At 47.9% G+C, this 19,436-nt stretch overlaps 1 protein-coding gene across 2 annotated transcripts in view; it reads left to right on the plus strand.

The window, feature by feature from the left end:
• Nucleotides 1-19,436, plus strand: part of LOC139055859 (probable ATP-dependent DNA helicase HFM1) — a 531,554-nt gene that overhangs the window by 255,348 nt on the left and 256,770 nt on the right. For both annotated transcript variants that reach the window (XM_070533424.1, XM_070533425.1), the window contains exons 12-13: nt 6,494-6,541; nt 12,987-13,170. In XM_070533424.1, the coding sequence (XP_070389525.1) occupies nt 6,494-6,541; nt 12,987-13,170 (232 nt within the window). The remainder of the gene's footprint in view (nt 1-6,493; nt 6,542-12,986; nt 13,171-19,436) is intronic.

Consider the following 19,436-nt stretch of genomic DNA (forward strand, 5'->3'; position numbering starts at 1 on the left):
GTTTTGAAGGGCCGGGCATTGGACCTAAGATGGTCGGTAACGTTAACGGTTCGGGGCAAATCATGTCCATTTGATGCTCAAAAAATTGTCTCTCGTCGCGGTACACGGGGCATTCTAGTAATACGTGCTCAATTGTCTCTAAGTTGCGACGGTTATCACAGTATGGGCTAGTGGTAAGTCCTATGCGGTACAGGTAATTGTTCGTGTATGCCACGTTCAGTCGAAGACGATGGTACAATGTCTCTAAGTGTCGAGGAAGTGGTCGTGGAATTTTCGGTCTCATTTCTGGGTCAATGTAACGTAGGAAGTTGTCTTGGTGAAGCGGCAGATTCAAGATGCGGTCTTTTTCTTGATAGGCATATTTTTTTGCCATGGTTGAAGCGTCGGCTTTTGTAAAATATGTTCTTCTGAATTTGCGGTGTTGGAGTCCATTTCTGGCAGCTTCGTCCGCTCTTTCATTTCCCGAAATGCCGGCATGGCCAGGTATCCACTGAAACTTTATGCAATGCCCAGCAATCTTAGCCCTGTGGTGAAGATATGCAGTGTCAAATGCTGCTGGTTGATTATTGCAACGCTTGTGCCTGTTCCACATACTTTGTAGGGCTGCTTTTGAGTCTGTGAAAATCAGCCATGTCTTTGGCGGCTGCTGTCGAAGTACATACATAAGGGCCTCCTTAATGCCATATAGCTCCGCTGAAGTAGATGATGTCGCTCGCTCAAGACGAAACGAGAATCGTTGCCCTGTAGAGGGAACAAAAAGTCCGCAGGATGAACGGTGTGGGGTTGTAGATCCATCTGTGAAAATGCGCGTTGCGGCTGCGTATTCTTTGTGCATATATTCTAAAGCTATCTGATAAGTCGCTGCTTGAGGCATTTTCTTTTTCGCACTGATTCCAGGTATGTATGGCACGATTTCCAGTGGGGACAGTGTCCATGGTGAAATGTTTCGCGGCATAATTTGTGACGCCTGAGCAGGAATCGAAATAGATATGCTTCCGACGGCCTGCCCAAAGCTAGATGTAGCACAGGTTCTGGAAATATCCTTTAAAAAGTGAGTCTTCGTATGAATGACGTGGCGGAGGTGTATCCGAAGTGTCTCCTGCGAACAGAGCACTTCCAGAGGCAGGCATCCGGCTTCTGCTACACTCCCTGAGCGGGACGACCCCTTCGGAAGGCCAAGACATACGCGAAGGCAGTTGTTTCGTGCTGCCTCGAGTTTTCTCTTGCTTGTGGGAGACACTTTGTGCAGGATCGGGAGGTAATATCGTAGTGTTCCGTCGACGTAGGCCTTATGGAGGAGCACCATTGATCGACAGTTGCTGCCCCACTGTGATCCGGCTAAAAATCGGAATACGTGCGACGCCGAGGAAATCTTCTCACTCAATTTTTTCACTTGGGGCGACCATGTGAGGTTCCTATCGATCGTCACTCCAAGAAACCTTTGCGTCTTGACGTATGTAAGGGCGCGACCACCCAACACTAGTGGGTATTTTTCCATACGCCTCCGCGTGAAAGCCATGGCAACGCTTTTGTCGGGGGACAATTTCAGACCCCTTGGATTTAGGTAGGCTGATATATTTGCTAGCGCTCTCTGGAGGCGTTGTTGGGTGGTACTGCGGGAACGCGCCGCACTCCAAATGCAGATGTCGTCCGCATACAGTGTGATTTTGACACTAGGGGGCAGGTTTCTTTTCAGATGGATGAGGACTAAATTAAATAATACCGGGCTTAACACAGCTCCTTGAGTGGGTTTCAAGAATCACCACACTGCGATGGCCTGCAGGATTCTAATATGATATTGACCAACTGAGTATGATTATGCTACTATCAGACACCAAATTACAGGACGGCGTTCTCAGCGCAGTGAAAATTTCATTAAAAATTCTTTCTGGGCGAGTTGGTGCATACCTGACATGTAACAGCGCAAACACGTGCAACCACAAAGTATCTCGTCTCGTCCTTGTTACTTTGTGGTTGCACGCGTCAGCGTGCAACCACAAAGTAACAAGTAACTTTTTATGTCAGCGAAAATAGGGGCATTCAGAATAGTCGAAAGTGAAGCATGCGCGAGGCATCGTGGAAGCCGCGCTTTCCCGCGGGCCAAAGTAACTTCCAAGATGAAATAAGAAATATTGGGAACGCCATGTCTTCGGGGACGCTAGGGTTCTATTTTACACGGCAAAGACACGGTATGATTACGAGGCACGCCGTAGTGGGGAATAACACTGTGGAATAATCTGCAGCCACCTGCAGGGTTCTCTGCCGTGCCCCCAATGCACGCGCATTTCGCTCCCGTCGCAATGCGGCCGGTCACCAGTGCAACGCCACTCGAGGATTTCAGCGGGTCGCCGCATGCTTTTCAGGGTGGGATTTGTAACGCAGTAAAGCTCCTTTTTCTCTTCGTTACCGTGTTTCTTCCCGCGCATGTCTACGTTTCAACTAGCCCAGATTTCTGCAGTAATATTTGATCATTACATATGTACTGGTGGTTGCGAAACAAAGAATCGTTGTGCGCTTTGTTAAGCCCTTCAATTGGCGGTGAGGGAGGACACATCTTTCAGGCTCAACTGAAGGAACTTTTGCAGAGAAAAAAAAGAGAAAGAGAGCGAGGAGGGAAAGAAAGGAACAAACGAAAACGTGTACACTTTGTTCTTGCTGTCTGCAGGCTTTGAACACATCGGATGTTGAGCCTGATAAGTCAAAGACAGGCCATCTTTTTGTTGGGTAGTGCTTATCTGGTGACTTAATTATTTATTTCAGAATAACTCATTCAATATATACTGTGTTTATCATTGTCTCGTATTACCCATTCTTGCGTAAGCGGTATGGACTAGCACGTAAAAAAAAGAGAACTAATAACTTGAAAAGTAAATAGGGGAATAAATAGTAAAAATATGGTCCCTTACGACGTACTGAATTTTCTTTTGCAGTCATTGGCCTTATATATTACATTCCATGCGTATGGGATAACAGCACAAACAAAGAAAACACGCACGATAACAAAAACAAATATTTCGGGACAAAAAGAAACCAAGCCTCTTCCTATAAATGTACCACGTGCATTTGTTTGTGAAATTGAAGAAAAACAGTGTTCACTCGGAGTTTAAACTATCGACACTGGGAGACAGACGGAGCTAAAAGGTCACCGCAAGATCAGCGAACACAGAACAATAAACGGAAGTACGAAATTTATTCGCATGTTTTTGTGGCAGTCGGGGTGTGACTTGGAATTGGTCTCCTGGCAACATGATTTGATCACTGCCTTAAAGTGACTAGCGTTACGCACTTCCGAGCAGTGTTGGACGACCGTCAGACGCGCTACGCGTTGAAAACCAATGGCGCATCATTCCAGCGAGAGCCATCGTTTAATGGTGCACTTGCCGCGTTGGCATGGTTCGCCTACCGAGCAGTTCTCGCCCACGACCGCTACGTTCCCATGGAAACGAAATGCCATGCCCTGGCGGCTGCGAAATCGCGCGAGCCAAGAGAGTGTGGGCGGTTTTCTTTTTTTTTCTTTTCTTTTTTTTATTGCGATGAAGGCTTGCCCTTAAGGCAAGCCTTCATAAACTGAATAAAATACTAAGAAATAAACTGAATAAAATACTTAGGCAGGCAAAAATAGATTACTATCAGCGTCTGTTTTTTGAAATCGACAAGAAACGTCCGGATGCGGTTTGGAAAATAATAAATAACGTTTTAGGTCGTCAAACTAAAAGTAGTGTACCCAAGTCGATAAGCTACGCAAATTGCGAATTGATCGGTAAAGCACTGGCAGACCATTTCAATACTCATTTTGTGAATGCAAGCGTTACGCACACCCATGACTCCCAAGTCATACATTCGCTAGATAAATGTGTTTCAGAAACTGTATTTATGGAGCCAACTGATGAACATGAGGTGTTTACAACAATAAAAAATCTTAATAACAGCAATGTATTGGATACTGACAATTTACAAATTAAGCCAATAAAATATGTCTTACATCACTTGCCATTTATCCGCACGTTGGTCCATATATTCAATCTAGCTATAGAATCGGCCACTTTCCCAGACGGCATGAAACGAGCTAAAGTATCTGTGCTATACAAACATGGCGATATAAATAATGTTTCTAATTATAGACCAATATCTGTCCTACCCATTTTTTCCAAAGTGCTAGAAAAAATTATTGCTACGCGCCTAACAAAGTTTCTAGACAGATATGATGTAGTAACAAAACTCACAGTTTGGTTTTAGAAAAGGTAGATCTACGGAAGCCGCCCTTTTATCCTTGAAAGAAAGTATTGTGCAAAGCATAGACAACGGAGAATTCGCCATCGGGCTCTTCATCTATTTTAGCAAGGCATTTGATTCCATCAGTCATGACATTCTTAAGTATAAACTATCAATATATGGAGTACGCGGACATCCACTCACTTAATGGAATCATATCTCAGAAATAGAACTCAGTGTGTATGTATTAACAACGTCCTATCTTCTTTCTTGACACTTAAAGATGGAGTGCCGCAAGGGAGTGTTTTGGGCCCTCTATTATTTAACTTATATATTATTGACTTAGTAAATATAGATCCTACAGTTGATTTTTATATATGCGGATGATAGCACTGTACTCTTCTGTGGAAAAGACGCAAACGAAATAATTATCAGATGTAATGCATTGCTAATGGAACTATCTGATTGGAACGATCTGAATTATTCCCACTAAAACGAAAGCTATTCTTTTCAGAGCTAGAAACAAACCTTTTCAGTTGGAACATTCAATCACTTATTTAGGCAAACACATAGAACTAGTTAATGAACACAAAATACTTGGAGTAATATTTTCATGTCATTTGAGTTGGGATGCTCATTCTAATAACCTTCGAAACAAGTTTTCTGCAGTCGCCGGTGTACTATCTCGCTGTAGAGCTGACATGCCGACAAAATCCAAGCTACAAATTTATCATGCATTGTTCACCTCGCAATTTAATTATTGCAGTTTAGTACGGGCAACCACAACACGAACTAACATAAATAAAATAGTTACATCACAAAAGGCGCTTTTCCGACACATTGCTAACATTGAAGCCCGATCAACAACAAAAACATAATCACAAACATACCAAATCATATGGGTAGATCGATACTACGAATATCGTCTTTTACAAATATTTTATTTTGCAAGGAAATAATGGAGAGATTTTCTTACATCACTAGCGACCTTGCAGCACCATGACATACCTGTGCATTTCAGAAATCCTGAACCTTGCCTTGTACCGCGCTTTCGCACCGAGTATAAGTTACAATCTATTAAACACATTTTGCCGAAAATTCTAAATATTCATGTTCACGCTAATAAATTATCTCGTAAAGAGTTGAAGATGTATTTCGTTAACCTATAACATATATATTCATGTATAACGATGCATATAAATGACCATGTTTTTCTTTTTTGCCTTTTTGTTTTATTTGTACAAAAATGTCTTGTTGTTTCTTACATAGCCTTTCATAAGCATGTAACTGAGTTTTCAATTTTATGTTTAGTTAATGTTTAGTAAACTTCTGCTTAAGTTTTTTGTAACAAAAAGGTTACTGTTATCGCGCTGCCATGTACAACGCCTCCTGGGTCCAGTCAAGCTGCTGACGGCAGCTTTTAGCCCGAGAGGACGTTTCTAGTCTGTACTAGAAGAAGAATAAAACTTGAACTTGAACTTGAACTCGAGCGTATATGTGTATTATATGTGTGCTGTGAGGCCTGTGTTGTGTATGAATTGAAGCAGTGTTTTGTGGAATCTGTTGTCATGTATCCAGCGGTCATAGCTGGTTGTCACACTGTAGCGGAGGCCGGCTTGCAGTAGGAGACGCGAGCGTTCCGATTGTAAACCCGTACATGTCCATATTAGGTGGTATGCATCTGCTTCCACCACAGGAACGGAGCAGTATGGACACGTAGCACCCAGTGGTAAATGCGACCAGTTCCACCTTGAGACAACAGCCGGTGTAAGGGCCACCCCGGCCCGAAGCCTCCTAAGCACAACTTCCTCCGCCCTAGTAAGGTGAAGGGGAGAGGCTGTTTTCGCGCCGTGTCGGATACGCACCGAAGGCGGCAGAAGCGTCCGCTGGGCGCCCGTCGAGCGTCGAGACAGCGAGTGTTTGCGGACATTGAGTGAGGTCTGTTCTTCTTTTGACGTGCGCGCGCGACACCATGCTCGCTAATTATTTAATTAGTAAGCGAGTGCTTACAGCAGTTTGCGCGACCGATAAAGCTCCGCTTAGTGGTCTATTGCATTGCTATCGCAACAAATGTTGCGCCTTGCGGGAGAAACTGCGCCTTTATCCTTTTATAAAAAGAAAGTCACCTTATCCCAATTACTGCCCGATCTCTCGTTGCGCTTGTTATTCCAGTGGCGGTGCCCCGAATGGCGCTTGCCGCCGCCTTTCGTGGCGCGCCTGCTTTTAGGCAGCGCCTTGCGTTCAGAGCACTGACTCGCTTCCCTTTCTGCACCGCGCGCAGTACGACACCTGTGGCACGGCCGTCATCATGACCAAGTCGTCGCTCAAGGTAAGCGGCGTTTCACTCGACAGCTTTGAATCGTAGTCCCGGGCAACTCGCTCGGACGGCCATCGCGATTCTTCGTGGCCGCTATGCTGGCGCCTCGGCAGAGTGAGGGGATCGAGGGGCACGCCAGTGCCGCTTTCCTTCACAGCTTGACCACTGGTCACTCCGAAGGAGGTTACTCGGAGCACGTGGATTGGCTGAGTCAGCTGAAGCAGATGTGAGGGAAACTTATGGCTCACCTGCTATTAACTCTGAGTTTATGCCGCATTATGCCACGCTTTTCTTTTCGTACAGTCGCTGCTATCGGAGTTCCGCTGTCGTGCAAGCTGCGCTGCCAAAATTCTGTCGATCGCACATTTCAAAAACAACAGACTTAAAAAAAAAAGACTGGTCGTACAGATTATACTATTGACACGCGCAACTGGGGCACATTCTGGTCCCCGCGAGGGCACCTGCGGATGATGCAATGGGGCATGTATTCAAAGGGGCCAGGCGCAAGCGTTGTCATTCTGATGAGACAATCGTCGACTCTACTTATTGCTATCGCCACTGCTGAGTTACATTTTTTGTTAGAGAGCTCATTCTATTATTGAGTCTTCGACGTGCACTTTACTAATCGAATGCCTCCCTGCCTGCTAACTTGCTTGGGCATCGTCACAACTACGCAACAATAAATAAATAAATAAATAAATAAATAAATAAATAAATAAATAAATAAATAAATAAATCCGCAATTGATCATTCTTCTTTTCAACAAGATAGCTCATTGTTGCAATTAATTATTTGACCGATTATTTAGTGCTAGGACCTGCATTTGTTACCACGTCTATTGAAAGAACAAATAAACGACTATCCAAAGCAAAACAATCACTGACACAGCCTAAAAAATATAAGTGTACGTGTGGACACAGGAACGCGACAATAAAAGCGTTGTCGCTCTGAAAACCGTGTTACCTGTCCCTGGCTTGCAGGCTTAAGGGAGCAATCGGTGACATAGTCGCGACGGTGTTGCCGTATCCTCAGATTCCAAACGAAAGCAGCGAGGCCTTCGTAGCTGTAATACGGACGGTACCACAACGACGCGATGACATTCAGGCCAAGTGCGCCGCAGTGCTGACTCACGTGGCGCGCGCGATGTGCACGCGTCCGCACGCACGCGAACGCTGCTCCGTGTGCGAAGCTCGCGCAAGCGCTAAGGGAGCACTTGGCGACACCGTGTGCACTATAGACTGAAGTAGGGAGAGGGGAGGGATTTGAAGGAAGGCCGGTCTGCGCTCGATTCACTACAGCCCGTTATTCGGCGCAGGAAGGCGACATCTGTCTCTCAACGTCCCCTTCTGGAAAAAGCGCTTAATGTTTCCCTCAATGAGAATTTCACCACCGCTGACGGAATATAGACTCTGTGTGGACGATAGAGGAAGGAAACAGATAACCGCCTAATGTGGCGCAAAAAACGAGTTTTTCTTTGCTTATACAAATAACATCTTGTAACTCGGAACACCGGCAAAGGACGCTAATTACGGAAGAAACGAGAAGAAAGGGAGTGACCCAATTTTTATAAGAAGCCAAAAACACTGACACCAAGGACAACGCAGGGGATATTACTTGTGCTTAAATTAATAAGTCAAATAAAGAAACGCTAAATTAATGGACATGAAAGTGGATGAAAAAGAAATACAACTTGCCGCAGGTGGGTAACGATCCCACAATCTTCGCATTTCGCGTGCGATGCTACCGCGGAGCCCTTTCCCCATCCGCTTTCTTGGCTACTTACGTTTCCTAGCATAACCCTGGGACTGTTAGCCGGTGCCATCACTCACGTACCTTGGCGGCGGACGTGGAACATCCTTTCTGCCGCAGGCCTCACGAGAACGCGATCTTTTTGGGAGAAAACTACCGGTCAATAAGACCACACATGCTACCTGAAGGCATCAATGATGCCGGATTCGGGACACAAGTTATACAATACACGAGAAGAAAGGGAGTCAACCGAGGGGCCCGACTTTTGTTAGTTATATCATAAAAAACGGACAAACACTCACACCAAGGACGACATTGGGGAAATTACTAGTTCTTAATAAATTAAACAAAGGAACGATAAATTAATGGAAATGGAAGTGGATGAAAAAACAACTTGCCGCAGGTGGGGAACGATCCCACAACCTTCGCATTTCGCGTGCCATGCTATACGCAGCCGAAGCTCACGTGTCTGAAGTTCACGTAGCGAACAGTTGACGGCGCCAGGAGCCAAAGGCAGGCCAAAAACAGCTGCATGAATATGGGAGCACTTGGCAGCTCAATTGAATAAGGGAGCGCATGAATAATGGACCACGGAATCTCAACTGGTCCCGTCTTCATGATGCCTGCGGCAGAAAGGACGTTCCACATCCGCTGCCAAGGTCTGCCAGTCGTGGCGCTGGCTAACACTCCCAAGGTTTTACTAGGAAATATTATTACCCAAGACAGTGGATGGGGAAACGGCGCGGCGGTAGCTGAATGGGTAGAGCATCGCACGCGAAATTCGAAGATTGTGGGATCGTTCCACACTTGCGGCAAGTTGTTTTTTTTTTATCCAGTTTCATTTGCATTAATTTATTGTTTCTTTATCTATTTATTAAGCACAAGTAATTTCCCTTATATTGTCCTTGATGGCAGTGTTTGTTGGCGTCTTGTGATATGACTAACTACAGAACAATGATTTGAGCCCGAAGTACCAGACAGCTATGACTATGTGTTAACGTACGTTAACTTCGGTCTGAAGTCATTGGAGTATCTGTACCATATACGAGTCTGATGCTTTTTTTTTCTTCCCTTTAGCCTTTCGAATGCCCTCCGGGCCCTGTCCTTGCAATGAAAGGAAAGGATAGCTAGTGATGAGCTTCGGTGTATGTTTAAAACGAAGAAAGCCCTGGCAGAGCAATCTTTATTTTATTATTTCATTTATGTGCAGGTGCTGTTGGCCGGTTGGGCCGTTACAGGGGTGGGGTACAAATATGGCACAAAACCCATCATTGCTGAAATAAAGCAGCACTGTATAGCTAATACATAGATTTACAAGTCACAGCGTGCGATTATACATAAATATAATACAGCATCTGACCTAACAACCGCCATGTGGAACATAAAGCAGCAATGCATAGCCGAAGAATGCATCCCGATACTACATACCACAACTTACAAGATACATATTACATCACATACATATCACAACATTATACATAACAATACTACATTCTGCTACTTACAATTAGCTGGCTACTCGGTGCAAATACAGCGATTGCAGCTGGGACGCAGCGGTAACTATTTACTTGCAATCATCATGCAACACCATACCACTCTCGCTGTACAATCAGGGTTTTCTACCTTTGCTAACATACGGGGTAGAAACTTGGAGGCTAACAATAAAGCTCGGGAACAAGCACCGCGCATACAGTGATAGAGTGAGAAATGTTAACGCAAAGAGATGGGAAGAGAGCGGCATGCGAATCAGAGAGCAAGCGGGAATAGCCGATAGCTGAAGAATAAAAAAGTCCCCCACTACTAACATCGGTGTGGATCGATGGACGGTTAATGCGAGTTGCAGGAAGTGCACGACGTCTTTCGTGAGTGCGGTAGCGGACTCACGAAAGCGGTATCAGTCGGTCGCTGCTAGCGCTGGGGGGATGAAAGGGGGGCGGAGCTGGTTACGAGGCCGACGATAACGCCGACGACGACGCGAAACCCAGGAACGGACGCCAAAGAGCCATTTGTGTAGCCAGCCCTCCTCCACAGTCTCTCCTCCTCCCTTCCATCATCCTCCCTCGCCCGGAGAGCCGACAGCGCGCATGCGCGGCGGCGGAGCAGATTCGTCGGCGAGCTGGTTACGAGGCCGACGACAACGCCGACGACGACGCCGACGACGACGCGAAACCCAGGAACGGACGCCAAAGAGCCATTTGTGTAGCCAGCCCTCCTCCACAGTCTCTCCTCCTCCCTTCCATCATCCTCCCTCGCCCGGAGAGCCGACAGCGCGCATGCGCGGCGGCGGAGCAGCAGATTCGTCGGCGAGCTGGTTACGAGGCCGACGACAACGCCGACGACGACGCGAAACCCAGGAACGGACGCCAAAGAGCTGCGCTCTAAAATATGGCGCTGGGATGTGATGCATAGGACAGACAACTGGCGGATTACTACATTTACAGCATGGGCGCCAAGGGAAGGGAAGCGCAGGCGAGGACGGCATAATATTTGGTGGGGATTGAAATGAGGAAATTTGCACGCTGAAATCAGCTAACGCAAGACAGGGATAATTGTAGATCTCTGGGCTTTCGTACTGCACGGAACGTGAGAAGTAGGTCTTTGAGGATGATCTCAACTAACTTGACTACACTTAACTGAAGGTTCATGCACATTATTATTTTAATTATTATAATTATACAGTAACAGTATAATGGTGTTGTAAAAGGTGACAACGTCTGGGTTCATAGTGGCGGAGGCGCGAACGCGGTTGTAGTTACGGATAAATGGCACAGGATATAAACTGGAATCATAATACGGTGGTTGGTAATTCCAACCCTGAAACAATGGTCAATGCGGCGCAACTGCAGCATACTCGCGGTCAAATTTCCGCGGTAACGAAGGGGAAGAGGTGGCAAAGCACGCACATGGCAGAGTGCTCCCGAATGGGGCTCTTGCATTGCCCAGGGGGCGCTGCGAAAAAGGTGCTAAAAAGCGCCCTCTATCCAAAATGGGTCGTACCGAGCTCGGTCGTATGCTTCGGAAAGCACGTTTACAATACGGACCCGCCACTTTCGGTTGTGTTGTATCACGGCCTGCAGCGAATATCGGGCGCCGAAGATTTTTTCAGGGGTGGCACGCTGCGTAAAGGCAAGAAATTATGCAGTGCCGAATATGTGTACGCCGTTCAAGAATTAAGCGGCGAAGTTTTAGCGCGGTGTCAATCGCAAGTGAAGCGAGTCGCGTACGAAGTGGAACTTCAGGTAAGGTTTGCACGCTGCTAGATTCAGGCGCACAAACGCGCGGAAATGCTTGCTATAAATGAATCTACAGCAGCGATAAGCAGACATCATGTGTACGGAACTGCTCGAGCACAGAACAGTACGCGCCGCGATGGCAGCGGTCTTTCGACATGCCGCGAAACGGCGGGCTTCCAGCAATCTTTGTTGACTGCATGCCGCTAAACAAGTAGTTATGGTTGCGTTGTAGTAGCAGCCATCTGTCCCTTTTAGTAACTGGTAATAACTGATGCAATGCATATGAGCTCGCACGTACGTGCGAATCGCGCTGCAGCGCGAGCTCGTGCGCTGCTCGCTTGATGTACCTTTTAATGACAGCGCTCGAACATCGATCTGCTGTGATCAATACTACCTTGCTGCGCTGCCTCAACATGCTGGCTTGAGGTCAAGTATGAGCACATTTAACTCTAACCTGTGCTGCTCGTAGTGGGGTAGTGAATTGTCACCGAATCAGCCCGGCAATTTGTGGTCATTTGCACACACCTGGTCACTTCACCACTTCGCATCGGTCGAATTGTTAATTGTCGCTGTGGCCGGGTCTCGAATCGTGAATTACCAGCCATGCCTGCTGATATGTCGGTCTGCTGTCGGGACTGTAGGTGCAAGAGACCGAAATTTAGAACGCAGATAATCAAGCAAGCTTCAAGACAGGCGAAGCGGTCAGCATGGTGCTAAGTTTCGCTTACTCAGCGCGACGAACTGCAGCTATGCAGCGCGCCCGACGCTCCACTTCGTGAGGCCTTGAATCAAAGCGGTAGAATCTGATGTTGGGATTCAGGCCTTCTTGTTCATGGCAGCCCACGACGCAGAAGTAATGACGGTGACGCCTTTTCGAGGCTGGGCTAGGTCTCTCCGGATCGGCGTCACCGATTCCTTCTGCTCCCAGCATTACGTCCCGCGGCACACGGAGAGTCCGTTTTCATTAAACTATAGGCTACGCCGAGCTCGCAGCGTGGTCGGCGTGGTCTGTGAGAAGTGACGAGCCTTTTCGCACTCGCAACAGGGCAGAAAAAAGTGCGAATCGACGCAAAACTCGGCCTAGAAACGTGCTTCGCCACAGCCAGCGCTTAATACGACCCAAGCTGGTACGACCCAAATGTCGTTTCCCGCGCCGCCACCAGGCGCCGCTACTATACCTCAAACTCCAGCGCAAGACGCCCATAAAACTTTCCACTTTCTCGCGCGCCTTAGTTTAATATGGGGAAGCCAACGCACAAGCATTTACAACACCAAAATATTAAACGTACACTGCCGAGTGCTGAATTCGACCCGTTTTTCTACTTTTCCTTCCGCGTTTGGGCAGATGCGAGACTGTCGCACGTGGAAGTTACGCCGATTCAGTAAGTGTTCCGAAGCGGAAAAGCGCTGCTGGACAGCGAAAGCTGTCCACCTCATTGTACGACTAGCGCAGCAGCAGCGGCGGCGGCGCGCAGGCCGCGTACGAGGCGCCGTGCCCGGGCGTGCTCGAGAGCAGCCTGCTGCGCGCCGGCCTGGCCGAGCACCTGAACGCCGAGCTCGTGCTGGGCTCGCTGCCGCGGCCGGACCTGAGCGGCTGCCTCGCCTGGGCCAGGGAGACGTTCCTCCACGTGCGCCTGCTCGAGAACCCCGAGCACTACGGTACGTCTCGGCTGCCCGGTGGGCTCCGGTCTCGCCCCATCGGTGGAGCGATTGTGAAACCGCGGAAAACCAGCTCGGGGTTGGAGGTAGCTTCTCGTTAGGCGAGTTGGTGCACACTTCTGAATAACTTACGCCTACAGCAAGGGACGGGACTCACGACTAAGTCGTGAGTCCCGTCCCTTGCTGTAGGCGTACGTTATTTAAGAAAGACTTTAAGAAACTTCCTCACAAAAACAAAAATAATACAGCGCGCGCAACGCCGCTTGGGACAGACTGAACCCGTTGTCAAGGCGAGGCAATTTCAGCGACATAATTTTTCTGCATATAAAAGTTCAGACGGGTCGTTGTAATAATGACAGCTTACGCGAGCATATGAAATTGACCCCGGCGGGCACAGTTGGAAATTTGGCGCTGCAATGTAAAGAGTGCGCTCGCTTTCCCATGTTCCTTAATCTTAATGAGCTCTATCGGAGAACGAACAACGTAGCACGCGCTGTAAAGGCCGGCAACAAATTAACGAAAGGGTTTGAAAAAGAAAACTATTTTCACCGTTTTTTCCAACACAGAGAAAGTGGTACGAAACCAACAAAACTTCAAACACAGTTCTACTTGCTACTTTCTGTTTACAATTCTTACGAAGGCGGCAGATACACCTTTGAAGTGCATCCATTATATGCTTTCAGTTTTGCTTTGAAAACTTGATGCTTTGCAATGTAACAGCGCTAAACGCACAAGGACGTAGGCAACCAAGAACACGACACGGGCAGTGACTCACAACCGAAGCCGTATTAAATGCTGCATTCCTCGAAGCAGATCCTTCAATTGCGACGTGTCGCGTTCTTCTTCGCACAAGTCTCTGCCCGTTGAGCGCTTTCCAAAACATGAATTACCACCACCTCAGCCAGTTTCCCTTCTCCTACTGTTTTGAAAACGCAGCGTAGCTTCCATACGTATAGCGCGATGTAGGACCCTCCAGCACTGGCGCCTGGGTCTCCGCGAGTCACGTGGAACTGCCAGCCCGGTGGCGAGGCCTTGGCACTAATCAGCCGCTGACATGTGCAGCTTCTGGGCAGATGACCTTCGCCGTTTGCCAGTCGCGAGCGAAGCTGGTCTTTGTTTGGAGATGCTCACCAACCAGCTTCCGAACAGACTCACACGTGTTCGGAAACTCGTCTGCGCACAATCAAATTTATTTATTTATTGATTTCACAATAACCCAGAGGCCCTCTAGGGAGGGTATTACATAGGGTAAAGGTTACATCGGTGAGGTAAAGTAAATGTAAATACAATGGAAAAACGAAACTGGGACAAAATTAATTACAGTGCATCAACGTACAAACACACAAAAGTAAAATAAAAAAATGATAGTTATCAGTACAGCAACTCCAAATGATTCGTAGAAACTATGACACTGTCGTGGAGGCTTTGATTATCGGCACATTAAAAAAAATTGTTTACAAATCAGAGAATGAAACGTGATATATTAAGTATGCATGGTAGTGCGTGGAGCGCCTGTAAATTTCAAGGCATTTGTTTCGGTGACAATGTGCGGTGGCAGATTATTACACTCTTTCGCGGTGCGAGGCATAAATGACTGACCAAATGCGAGGGAATGACACATTATGCATTTGACTTTGCAAGAATGATCCCGACGCGGAAAAATGGCTGAGGGCTCACACATTGAACGCGAGGGTTCACACATTGAACAATTTGAACGTGGAAGCAGCGGCGACCGATTTTAATTGCAAGCGTGCCCAGAGAGAGGCACTGAGGGACGTCACTTACCGGATGAGCAGCCTTTCGTAGAACAAGGCGTTCATTGCAGTGCGTTCGCGCTCTCTGCGTAATTATGCCGTGTATCTAGAAATTATTATTTGATTTCATGGCTGGAGTAAGAAATCTCAGCTTCCGGGAGTTTCAATTCCCCTTGACAAGCCACTTGCGTTCAACCGCGGTTGAACGCAAGTGGCTGATAGGCCGGCGGTGACGATGACTGACCTAGTACTATAGCGCCACAGGCGCGAGAAAGTCTGTCCGACGTACTTTCAGAGACAAAGTTCTGACTGGTGTTGCAAAAGTCGCGGGGCATGGTAGTGCTGAACATAATGTCACAATTCGGCAGCTGGACGTAATTATATTTATTCAATCGTGTTTTCCACTAATCGCAACAACGTGTCATTTGGTTTCCTGGAGGCGCCGCCTCCAGGAAACCAAAGCGGCAACGGGGACACCAAAGCTGGAAGCCGGACTGGTCCGTGGGTCGGGGCTCGGCGAGGCCTGCGCGTACCAGCCGTGCATAAAGCCGAGACCACCCGTGAGCTCGCGTCCGCGCTCCCTGCCGCGCCTCGCGAGTAACGGCGCTTTGCCACAAAGACGCGCTCGCTGGGCTCACTCACGGACGCCTTGGTAGGCACCGCTTCGTACTTTGTTATCGACAGTGTTTCAAAATGCTTCAATTTATATCAACGTAATTGTAATATTTTTATAGCTGTTAGAGAAGCGTAAAAAGGAAAGAAGAACCACTTTCTTGCACGATATAAATCTGCTTCACCGAGAGTTGAACGTTTCGCGCCGTAGCTGCGTAGCCAGGCGCGCCGACGCGAGTCAACCGAAGCGCTCGATAACAGAGCGGAGCTGTTGTTCCCCGAGATCACGCCGCGTTTCGACGCGTACGAGCCATGCCGCACCGTCTGCGCGTGCGTGGGCGCGTGAACGCGAGCTTGCGCGCGTCCGCAAGCGTACGTGTGCTCTCGGCTTAAGATCGGCTGTCCGCTCTCGCGGACAGGTAATTTTTTATGCGAACACCCCCCGGCACGCTTCGGATTCCGCGACCTCAACCCACGTGCCGCCCTGCTTCCAGCTTTGATGCCGCCGCTAGCCCTTGCATGGGTGCCCTGGAGATACTGCGCTGCCTGCTTTACTGTAACCTCAGGTGCTCTCCTGAGGCCTGCGTTTACACGTGCCCTCCTGGAGCAGTGCTTGTACAAAATACAGTCTATCGTTGTGACGAAAAAGCAACACGCGCGGCTTATACAGCACTAGTCAGAAGCTTTCCCCTTCAGGCACAGCGATCACCAAATGGGACGTCCATGCCCACTGCCTCGTCGCGCGGGCAGCCAGCGGCGGAGCGTAAACTCGACCGCACTCTGCAATGCCGGCATGTCTAGGGGACAAACGCATGCAACACGCGCTAGGAAACCTCCTCCGTAGTGCCTAGGCAGGAGCAAAAGCCCCTAAATTTTCTCTCTCGCTCCCGCTCTTACTCGCACCTGAGCAGAAACGGCTAGCGATCCCTCAAATGAACGTCTTGTTTTTAGCGCTGGCTCGATAGCGGCGGATCGTGGTGCGTACTGCCCAATCCGAAACGCAGAACCACCTCCTTTCGGCACTGCCTGTTCTGTATACGGTTGCTTGTTGTTGAAATAAGGCAGCAGCTGCGCTCAAAGACTGCATTACCAAGCAGCGTAATCGTCAGCCATTTTTTCCTCAAGTACAACCTCGTCATTGTCTTGGAAACATCGGCTGATAGTTTGCGGAAGGAACCTAATGCCACTTCCCCTTCCACTTCGTATCCATCTTCGTCTAGGATTTGTTGTTGTATTGTTGTTAACTTTCTGCCTAATAATTTTATGTGGTTCAAAAATATTCTTGGCGTGGCCTTCCTTTTCTCACGTATTTTGGACAACCAACGTTCACTTTCACCTTTTATCTTTGCTTGCACCAGTATTTGAACCATAGTTCTTTGTTCTCCCGGCACATTTCCCATTTTCTGGCTACATCATCCTGCGGCAACTGCGCTTTCTTTTTGCCTGCCTGTGCTCTCAGGATGCCTTCTGTCGTTCGGCGATCGCTTCTCATATCTCCCTGTTCCTGCAGCTTTTCGGTTTGTTTGTTTTTTTTTATTTCGAACGAGTACGTTGCTTCTCTTTCCGTATTTTTGTCGTTATTACACTTAGAAGCTCACCCCTGCTTCGCCATTTGCAAAGTTCTTCCTCGACTCTTATGACTATATTTGTTATTTGTTGAGCCTACAAATTTGGACTGGCCATTTTGTGCTCCTTGCTGCCTTTCACAATTATATATCCCATTTTTAAAATGATGCGTCTATGGTACCTCCCTATGCAGCTATACCCTTCCTCATCAAATACGATTTCTCTTAACTTATCATGAATTCCTTCTGTCATCAGGAAGTAACCAAAAATTGATTGCCGATTTCCCACTTCCCACGTGGTCTACCTGTCACACTTGGGCCCTGTATTCACGATAACGAGGTCATGTTGCTCACAAAGATCTAGCATTGACTTCCCATTTTTGTCGGTATAGCCATGTAGATCCTGTATGTGGGCATTCATGCCACCTAATAGGATAATTTCGGCACCATTCCCGAAACCCTTAATATCGACACTTAGACATTCCACTAACTGTTGATTCTCCTTTCTGTAATTATTTCCGGTCCACAAATACGTTACGCCCTGCCAAGTTTTCTTTCCACTCATTGTATATGATAACCAAAGATGCTCTTGACATTTTGAATTTACTCTTTCCCATTTGGCTCCCAGATAGACGAGCATTCGGACCCCCCCCCCTCCCTTTCTTTCCGATTTAGTTCTGTTGCACCCTTCCCAAATAAAGTTCTCAATCACTCGTGGCAGTCTCTAAGGTGCGTTTCTGTAACCGCACACACCCCTATCTGTTCTCTATTTAACTGCATGCTCTTTATTCTCTACCTACTTTTCCTTCCTCCTGCCCCCCTGCATGTTTATGCAGCCTATTGCTTGGCGAGCTCTCTTGTTTTGCTCATTTTGCTCTTATTGACCGCATTGTTATTCCGAGCTTCCGCTAGGGGACTTTCTTCCTTACTACCTACTCTGGCCTCCTGAGCGTACGTGGACCCCCGAAAAAAGCAACCGCGCGACCAGCGAGTTGCCAGCTCACTTCTCGTCCAAGCTTGTGATTGAAGTGGATCCTGTCTCGTTAGAACCCACCACACCTTCTCACTTCCCTGTTTATTTCCACAACGTCGAGTCCTTCCTCTCGGCTCAATGTTAATATAGCCACCTTAGCAGCCACTACGGCTCTTTGTACGTTACTGTCACGTACAGGCACCTGGTCGTAGAACGATCTGCACCTGAGGGGACAGCTCGCGCAAGTCGTCTTCCCCCTTCGGCAAGCGCTGGGCTAGTCCTGTCTCCTTTTTGTTTCGGACGTTACTTAGCCCACCTGATAGTACGACAAGGTTGCATCCATAGGCCTTTTCCGCGAGCTTTGCTTTTGCTCAGTCCAGGACAGCGCCTAATGTCTGTCATCCGCCGCCACTCTTTTGTCACCTTTAACCCTCTCCACTATTTCCTCTGAGCACCTAGCCAGGTTTGAGTCGCCAGCGCTAATCACCCTTTCGCTCTCTCCTGCTGCTGAGGCTTCCCTTTGTCATCCTTTTCTGTGCGATTTGCACTTGACAAACGAGAAGAAAGGGGCGTTAACCGAGGAGCCCGATTTTTTATTAGTCATGTCATAAGAAGCAAACAAACACCGACACCAGTGACAACATAGCGGAAATTAATTGTGCTTACTAAATGAAATAAAGAAACGATAAATCACTGTCACATGACAAGGAGCATTGACCCCTGCTTTTCTTTTGTGGCCGCCTCAAGGTAGGTGCCGCGCTTTCCCATTACCCCGTCCCCACGTTGCGCGCATTCCACGCGCTTTGCTGACACGCCTTCTCCTGTGACATCGGGGGCTGCATTCCATTGTCACGACCATTCTCGTTCACGATGGCGGCCCTGTTCAGCTTTTCCTCAGCTTCTTGAAGCCTTTTTTCCCACCACCTTCCGTGCGTCACGCTCCATATTTAGCTGATTTTTGAGCTCTTGGACCTGTTTTACAAGCTCATCCTGGAAAGCCTCCATTTTCCTCAGCTCGATATCGCAGTGTCTGCTGATTGACTCGATTGCCTCTCCATTCTCAACCGTACCCTCGTGTGCCTTGAGGGACCCCCCCGTACACGAGACGGCCGTCTTTCTTGCCATGTGTTGCACTTGGCTCTTTGTAATACAAACGCCGAAGCTTCCAGAGCACGTGCCTCTAGTAAACTCTGATGCGTACGCACAGAATTTAAGACCTTAAAATGCTGCAAACCAATTATCACCGATGATTTAGAAGCAATAAATGTCGCACTGACTTAAGGTATGACACGAGTTCGCGCGTGTTAAAGCCCACGGCCGCGCTCTCACTTTCCTATCAAAGCAATATTCCCCATATCAAAG

This window comes from Dermacentor albipictus, chromosome 2, assembly GCF_038994185.2.
Source record: "Dermacentor albipictus isolate Rhodes 1998 colony chromosome 2, USDA_Dalb.pri_finalv2, whole genome shotgun sequence".
NCBI lineage: Eukaryota > Metazoa > Arthropoda > Arachnida > Ixodida > Ixodidae > Dermacentor > Dermacentor albipictus.